Source organism: Cloeon dipterum, chromosome 2 (genome assembly GCF_949628265.1).
Source record: "Cloeon dipterum chromosome 2, ieCloDipt1.1, whole genome shotgun sequence".
Classification (NCBI taxonomy): Eukaryota; Metazoa; Arthropoda; class Insecta; order Ephemeroptera; family Baetidae; genus Cloeon; species Cloeon dipterum.
Window position 1 is genome coordinate 31,163,799 of NC_088787.1, and position 8,787 is coordinate 31,172,585.

An 8,787-nucleotide genomic window follows, 5' to 3' on the forward strand; every position below is an offset into this window, starting at 1 on the left:
TTTCCAAGATTTAAATTAAAAGAATTCCAATTTAAGGAATTTTCTTCGGTGCCAAAGGGACAAATCGATCGATTCCTTGTTTCGAATAGTCTACCTTTAAAATACTATATATACTATCACGATTCAATGAAAATGGCCTCACAATACGATACGTAAACGATTTTTAATATTCGGAGCTCAGTAACTCGCAACCTCTGTAGAATCAGAAAATTTACCCCCATGACTCTTAATTCGTCAGATTCAACACGATTTCAATAGTTTTGCCTAAACTTAAGAGTTTACTTGTAAATAGAATAAAGAGATAAATAATGTAAGATTTTAAAATCTAAAGATTATTATGTGCATTAAGCGTAAACGAAATAAAACAGTTTTAATTAATATGTTAATTCCTAGATTATGTATTTAGTCGTTTATTGTACATAAAATCACAACAAAATATTCATTCTCGGCTTGATATTTTTGGACAAAACCCTGCGGGCCTACATAAGTTAAATTCGCATCTTTGGCATTTATCATGAGATAAAATTTCTTGGTCATCTACTGCTCTGTCTGAATTCTGATGAAGCAATAAAAGAAGGGGCCGTCGTGGAAGTGTCTGTGGCCAGCCACGTGTTTGAGGACGCGGCCCTCGACCAGCTGGCGACCGTACTTGACGGCCTCGACGCGGTCGTGCACCAGGCCGACCGACAGCAGCCAGTCGACCAGCTCGCAGCCCGGGAACGCGTGCTTAAACTGTTGAAGGCGCCACCTGAAAAATCGCATTGCATTTTATTAGTGTTGTAAAAATTCAACTGGCACCAAACGCAGGCAAAAAATTACCTTCTATTTCTGGCAATCACTTGGTGGCAGTTGTCCAAATGGTATTTACGGAATTGCTCGCAAACTTGCCTCGTTTCAAGGCTCAGCTCGGTCCACGGCACCAATTGCAGCGCCTCGGACCCGTACCAGAATCGCCGCCATCTATATGGGCTCAAAAGTTTATTCGCTTCGAGATTATCATTTTATGGTACCGTTTGATAAATGGAAGCACGATCAGTTCAGAGTCCAAACCGAACACGGCGAACGCGAAGATGCTCTGGCCGAAGTTCAGGCTGGCGTCCAGGAAGGACAACTCGATGAAGATCCCGGACAGCTTCTCCATGACCAGCGTCCAGACGCAGAGAGCGATGCCCTGAAAATTATTATTGAGCTTTTTAAGTTCCACATTTACAAGAATAAAAATCACGACGATTTAAAAATTCATTTTTCGACTCAGGGGAAAAAATTATGGCCCTTAGGGATTCAGGGGTGAGGGGTGACCACCCTAAAAACTAATCAGCTCACTAGGGGAAGTCAAGCCAAGTCAAAATGTGGCCAGTTTTTGCATTTCTGACAATTAGAACCAGAGATTTGGCGCTCACAAAATTTTAAAAAAATGGGTTTATCGAAAAAATTTAATTTCTTGGAAACGAAGTGAAATACCACCATTACCACCTTGAAATTTTATAATAAGTTCACACGTACCCTGAGACCACTTTTGAGGGACGTTTCCGATTTTAAAGTTTTCAAAATCCCCCCAAAAAACACCCTGAAATTTACGAAAGTGACCTCACTCCTCCTGACGAAGATGACATCAAATTTGGTGTTCATTCGATCGGGTTTAGCGAGAGGAGTTCAACGCGCACATTAACATTTCAATTTTACTAACTCAATATTAACTATTGCCAAAATAGTCCTGTAACACCCTCAAAATTGAATTTTCGATGAAAATGTGATGCTTTCGCTTTGGTTTAAAACTGATCCATGGTTTGAATTTCGTCAGATTATCCTGACACCGCTAAACAATCCCGCAACCCGTGATTTTTGCTCTAAAATTATCTGATAAAAAATAATTTAGTAATTTCGCCAAAAGCTAGAAGTTTCCTTTCAAATATTGAATTACAATAATTACCACAAACATGGAGCAGAGGAGGAAGAGCAAGAGGACGACGTGTTTCAGGGTTTGCGCCTCGTCCTCTGGCTCGTTGTCGCTTCTGCAACATGCAGCACTTCCGTTCTCCACTTCGTCCTCCTCGTCTTCGGTCACGGTGGAAATGGCTGCTCGATATTTTTCCACCGTCTCGCGACAGCCTTCCTGGCCTTCGCTGGCACAGGCAAACTCGCCGGGACAAAGGTCGCCAGCAGAAAGTGTGCTGCATCAAGAGAAAATTTACTCACTAGTAATTAGACAAAACTACAATTCAAAATAATGGCTGTTGTTGCGAATAAAAATAATCTTCTACGTCTAGTTTGAAAAAATGTGCATTCAGAGCAATATCACCGTAATTTCTATAAAAACCTAGTTAAAACACATCTAAATAAAAAAACGTGTGAAAAAACTAAGAAACCAACTGCACAAAAAAGTCCTGACAATTTTAAACCAATTTAAAATCGATGAATTTTCATTCTTACCTTGCTGTTCTCCTTCTAGGAGTCCGGTCAGAGAGTGAAAGTCGAGGATTGTGGCTGACAGTAATGTCTTCGATGTCCACAACCCTGGAGCAACAGCCTACATTCAAAATTAAATTTAAAAAACAAAATCGAAGGATATTTAACACACTCATGTTACCATTTCCACTGGAGCAAGGCTCGTTGGGGTTTCTCCCTTCGCAGGCCTCACCCTTGCTCGAGCAAGACTCTGTTGACACCGTTTTCGGTTCTGACCCGACACCTTCATCTTCTTCATCAGAGGTCATCCCTCCTTGGATGTTGCCATCTCCACTGACGTCCTGCACCAGCAGCAGGTAACGAGAATATCTCTGCCGATAGCGCTGGTGCAAAATCAGGCATCCAAGAGTTACTAAAAATGAGTTATTTTTTAATTTTAATTTAAGGATTTAATGTATTTTTTTACCAAGCATGCACACAATTAGCAAAAAGGTGGCGACCACTGCCTGGATCTCTCCATAAGTGAAATTGGGGTCTCGTCCTCCTGTTATTATCACCTCTTTCTTCACAACCAACAGAAGAGCTGCTACAATCACGGCAGGAATCCTGGAATATTGGAATTTTTAATAATATTTTATAAAACAACGCAATTGGATTTTACCCCCATCCAAGAATAATGAAGTAGGGTTGCAGTTTTAAAACGAAACAGAGACTCCTGCACTGCATGAATACGAGGCCGACGCCCAAGAAAGCGGTCCACAGGCGACATCCGTACACTCCAAGGGCGAAAATGGAGAATTGTAAGTACGAGCGCCAACCTTCGTTGTCTTGGCCGAGAACAGTCCATAGTATGGCACCAGCACAAGCAATAAACTAAATAAAAAAATATATTATTGTAGTAAAGACAGAAAATTTTTAAATAATCTTACTTGAGAGATGATAAGACAGAAGGTGAACCTGTGGGGCACTCTTTTGTATTTCTTGCTCAAAATAAAAACGATTATGACCCAAAGCTGTAACATTATTATTTAGTTAAACTTAATTTATGTATCTTATTATAACTTCACGTCTTACACTAAAGAACAATCCAGCAATGCTGATTCGGAAGACGAAAGTGTCCAATTCTGGCAAGTAATCGGACGGATCGAGCTTCGTCAGAGTGACCATTCGTGCTGACACGAACATCAAAGGCGCCGAGATGAAAGTGCACGCGACCATTGCACTGGCAATCTGCAACGACAACAGATTAATAAGAGCACACATAATATGAAAAATAAAATAGACCGTCCTCCAGAACAAAAAATGGTGACGGTTCACTTTTTGATTTGGGGGGTGAAATTATGGCCAATTGGGGTTGAGGGGTTGTGGTGAGCACCCCAAAAACTAATCAGCTCACCAGGGGAGGTCAAGCCAAGTCGAACGGTGGGCAGTTTTTACATTTCAGACACTAAGAACCTGAGAATTGGCGCTAACAATATTTGCAAAAATTGGCATTTTGGACTTTTCAAAATTAAAAAAAAATTGAATTTCTTGAAAACCAAGCGAAACACCACCTTGAAATTTTCAATCAAGTTCACACGTACCCTGATATCACTTTTGAGGGGCGTTTCCGATTTGAAAATTATCAAAATCCTAAAACCACCCAGAAAATTTATTAAATGACCATTGATGGCCTTTGACCCTGATGACTTCAAATTTGGTGTTCATTCGATCAGGCTTGACGAAAGGAGTTTAACGCACACCTGAACTTTTGAATTGCACCAACTTAAATTAAGCTATTTCAAAAAATGTCCCGTAAAACCCGCAAAATGAAAATTTATTAAGACTGATTGATGGTGTTTATGTCTTCAGATTTTCTCTTAAGGTAGCGAAAAACACCCACGATTAGCAGTATTAAAGCCACTTACAAGGTCGATATCGACGTTGTACTGGGTTGCGAAGACAAAAACTCCTGGGGCAGCGGGGAATGTGCCATAGAGGAAACCAAAGGTGCTGTAGTCTAGAGTATCAGTCTCATTGACGCCAGGTTTGATTATACTGACGACTTCCCTTGCCACAAGCGGCAGGACCAATCTGAAAATTATTTTTATTCAGATCTGAAAATAAAATCACTTTGTTATACACACAATTTAACGGCGATCAGTATTGCGGGGGCAACGAGAACGGCTCCTTGCAGTTTGTGCACTTTGCCGACCATTCGCAGGCCGAGCAAAAAGAGCGCCGTCGCTGAGAAGGAAGATCCTAAGACCTGCAGGACTCCAGATATTGTTGCTGGCAACTGGTGGCGGAAGATCACGTTGCCCAATATTCCTAGGGTGGTCATCAGCACAACCGGATTGAGCAGGATGCCCTTGACCACGGACCAGATCAACTGGCAGCCGCTGATTTGCCGGCCCTCGCTTTGCCGCTTGTTGCCGATTTCCATCAGGACGAAAGCCAAAGGGTTCAGGATCACCAGCGAAATCGGAGCTGCCAGGTAGATGTAGGCTGGGAACTCAGGGTGCGATTTCTGGTACAAGGCCGCAACTGCAATTAAAGAATTGAAAATTTAATCAACTGCATCAGGCGTTTCCTCAGCGCCCTGATGGCTTCCAAAGGGTCAAATTGAACGAATTCTTAAAGCTCTTGAATTGGCCGTTTCAACAGTGAGCAAATCTAGCAAATCGAACCAATACAGAGCCCGTCAAGTGTCATTAAAATGGCTACCAATCGCTCGAGGGCTACCCTGACGCCAGGGTTCGATTTTTTAACTGTCAGACTTCAGGCGCGAACCAAAGCATCAACCGATCGAGCGACTTAAAACTTACCCTGAAATAAAAAAAACCCTTTTTAACCATAATATGGCTTCAAATCACATGATTTGTGCTTATTTGACCGTCTAAAGGCGATTGGAAGTCCAGAAAAAAATTGTCACTCATTTATAAATTCATAACCGTAAATATCAATATAAGAAAGGAAAGTTTTGCACAAACCAATTGGATAGCCAATGGCAAAGTCGTTGCTCTGCGTGCAGAATATTGAGAAAAGGCCTGCTCTGCCCAAATTGACGGGACGGCTGATCAATAGCGTCACAATTCCTACCCCGACAAACACAACCGCTTTCGCTATCAACAGGGACAACAGGAACTTCCAGTTGACAGAACTGAAATGATTTTTTTATCAATTAATTATTATACAACTATGATAAAATTAGACCTCACCTTAAATCTAATTCGGCAAGTGAGAGGAATATCAAGGACGGCAAAGCAAAGGTTCCGACGAAAGTTCCAAGGCCTTTGCCCTCGGTTTGTGAGATCAGGTTGAACCTCCCGGCTACGTAACTGGAACCAAATTATATTTGTAGTGAGACACATGCACTCTGGCCTTGAAACCAATTCTCAGTACTCAATTTAACGCGGCCAAAGGCCAAGGGAGCAGCACAAAAATTATTTTTAAACGTACAGCAGGAAATAAAAAACAAAAGAATTTTCATCAATCAGCTAGACAATACATGCTTATTTAGAAAATGAAAATTTCAACAGATTTTTTAAAATACTTTTCATAAATACTAAACAATAGCTTAACTACGACTGTTCTAAATGATTTCGTGGAAAAAAGTTTTGACATTTCTCGCATTTCTTGAAGAAGTTCAAGTTAATGCTCTATGTCAGCTTGGTTATGTAACTCTAATACAATCATATAATTCAAACCAAAAAAATTACCGCTAAACAAGCATGCAGATTTTGCGGAACTTTAAATTGCTCTTAATTCCTGCAATATTTAAAAATCCTAACAAAAAATTAAAATTTAAATAAGGGTTTTCCAAGTTTATAAATAAAATAAAATAATTAAAAATATATTTGTCTAAATTATTAAAATATTATATAATAATTACTTCTTATATAAGCAATCTTTACTAAAATTACTTTTAAAAATATTTTATTCGGGATTTTTAGTAAAATTACTACAATAGGACCGGGGTTTATTTTACTGTGATAATATAATATTACCCGCAGATGATGACAGCGAAGCACTGTATCAGAGCTGGATACAATTTTTCCATGGCAATGTCCCCCGGATTCGGGGGAGCGACGTCAGAAGAGTTGCCCTGCCACATCCTGTAGCGCTGGATCAAATCTGGAGGAGCGCAAAAGTGCGTGAGAAGGTGGTTTCGAATGATTCTGGAACCCCAAACACACGTGGGCAACATGATGACACAATTTGGTTCACAAAGGTTTAAGTTTTGTGTGGACCTAAAAAGGGTTGGAAGGAGACTGATCGGGGGTATGACACGTATGTCAGAAGATTCGCTGCGTTTGCGGTTTGGAAAGAGCTTAGAGGAATTTTCATTAATGACATTCCGCCACTCGACGGAGGGAGAGCGAGGAATTTAATATCAGCAACCCCCTCAATGGTAGAGGAGGGCAGATATGTAGTTTTTTGTCGCATCGGGGGAAATCCTTTTTGGTGACATATAAATAAGAGCTGTCACTGCAGCAATTGGGTATTGATTGACGTAAATGTCATCATTATAATGTGACACCTCGTCCAAATCAATATGATGAAATATACATAAGTGGAAGTAGGGTTGATTAAATTACATAACATTTTTTACCTAAACGAGATGGTCGGAATTGGGTGAAAGGTCTCTGAAAGCTCGGCTCGCCTTCATCGTTCTTTGTGCATGACAAACAGCGTCTAATTACCGAAAGTTCATTTGTGTCCGACTAAGTAAACAGCTCAGTCTAAATAACAAAATAACCAGCTGGTGAGGCCCACTGCCGGCGAATTTTCGGCCTAATCTACTCACAAACCGAGAGATCAAGACAGTGCCGCCACCTGTAGCAACCGTGCCGAGTTTATTCGCAGCCAGCCAACAGATGGCGGAAGGCGGCTCTGGCGAGAAGGAAAAAGCTGCCGTCTGGGCGCGCGATCGATGCGTCGCCCGTCGCTTTCTCTCCATTGAGTGTCGAAAGGATAAACAACTCGATTCTAAAAATAGGCGAATGCGGTCGTTTCGTTTCGTGTACAGACAGAGTTTGATGCGCAGTTAGCATTCCTTGGCCATTGCTGTCACGCAGATTAGATGTTTGCCTAATTCCTGGATAGCCTGATTCCTGAGTGTCAAGGAATAACTTACTATTAAGCAAAAAAAAAGAGAAAAACTCAGCGATAATTGATTAGCAAGTTCCTTTCTTGCGGTTTTTTGATAAATAATTGAAGTTAAGAAATATACAAAATAATAATTAGCATCGTAATTATAAAAAATATTTTTGCCATTTTTGTGTCTTATCGCTTTATCCATTTTTAACGCTCCGCGGAAAATTCTGCATACTGAGCGGAAACAGAAAAGTCAGTTTTTAATTTGGACAAGGCAACACTCAGAATGTGATAAGGAATGAAGTGCCTTAATCTGAATTTGGCAACTAAAACTCCGGAAGCGGCGGGAAAACGTTTTAAAGAGAACTCGCCGCAGATATGAACCAGAAAATCTCAGCACTCATTTCCTGATTATCATTGCTCCTAATTCATATCTTGCAGCACAAATCTTTTATTCAAACTCAGAAAGTGTTCCAAATATATATTGAAATGATTCCCGATCAAAATCCACGGAAAAAAGGTCGTTTTTCGTCAAAAACCAGTTCGCGGCTTGCGCCATTTTTCAACGAAAAATCGGTCGGTCGTCGGAGAATTTCCGCTCTGGACGTCACTTTTCCGGTAAACAACCGTGATGGTCGCGTCCTGCCACTGTTTGCCGTGCTGGCCGAACCTTTTTCCGGCGGCCACCTGCGGAAGGCAGCCGGAAAAAGCGAGAAACGCGGGGCCGGCGAGCGGCGTATGTGGTGCGCGTCAACTTCGAAAAGCCGCGCCTCCATTCGCGCGCCAGCCAATGGCACTGCGCTCGCGCCACCGACACGTATTAATAGGCGCTCAATAAATCGATACGCCGGCCGCGGGTGTTCGCGAATTCGGCCCGCGGCCGCGTCGCCGTCGACGGGCTTCGGCCGCCGAAGCGGCCGAAAAGCCGCTGCAACGCTCGCGGCGGCCGTTCGTCGCACCAAGCCGCTGTTGCCGTGTCTGCAGCGAAAACAGAAAACAGTGTGTGACGTCACGTCTGGTCACGTCTCAGCCGCTAGAAATAAATAATGCAGTAATTGGGTATTGTCGTCGTTGTTTTTGTGCCTCGCTCGCTATCGGCGTAATTTATTATTATTTTCTCTCGAGCATTGTGCTGTACAGTGCAGCGCCGCGCGACTTTCGTCGTGTGAAAGCGAGTTGCGCGCTTTTTGCGATAAGCGCGCAGAACAGGACGCAATAATAATTATTATTGTAACGGCGCGCGCAGCAGAGATAATGAAATCTTGAGAGCACTTACTTTCAAGCTGATTGTCTTGTTTTTTT

General features: G+C 41.9%; 1 protein-coding gene across 2 annotated transcripts; it reads right to left on the reverse strand.

Moving 5' to 3' along the window:
- Window positions 1-368: 368 nt before the first annotated feature.
- On the reverse strand, window positions 369-7,156 carry anchor (integral membrane protein GPR155 homolog anchor). Of its 2 annotated transcripts, none has more exons than XM_065478955.1 (16): window positions 7,001-7,156; window positions 6,396-6,522; window positions 5,607-5,726; window positions 5,379-5,548; window positions 4,533-4,932; window positions 4,314-4,479; window positions 3,481-3,636; window positions 3,336-3,419; window positions 3,068-3,279; window positions 2,873-3,012; window positions 2,588-2,818; window positions 2,431-2,527; window positions 1,931-2,171; window positions 1,011-1,171; window positions 820-960; window positions 369-748 (listed from the first exon to the last, which is right to left on the reverse strand). In XM_065478955.1, exons 2-16 carry the CDS (start codon window positions 6,500-6,502, stop codon window positions 538-540), a joined length of 2,637 nt encoding a protein of 878 aa, XP_065335027.1. In that variant the 5' UTR covers window positions 6,503-6,522; window positions 7,001-7,156; the 3' UTR covers window positions 369-537. The 2 variants fall into 2 exon arrangements, with proteins under 2 accessions (XP_065335027.1, XP_065335026.1); XM_065478954.1 differs by having other exon boundaries at window positions 6,396-6,566; window positions 7,001-7,152.
- Window positions 7,157-8,787: the final 1,631 nt, after the last annotated feature.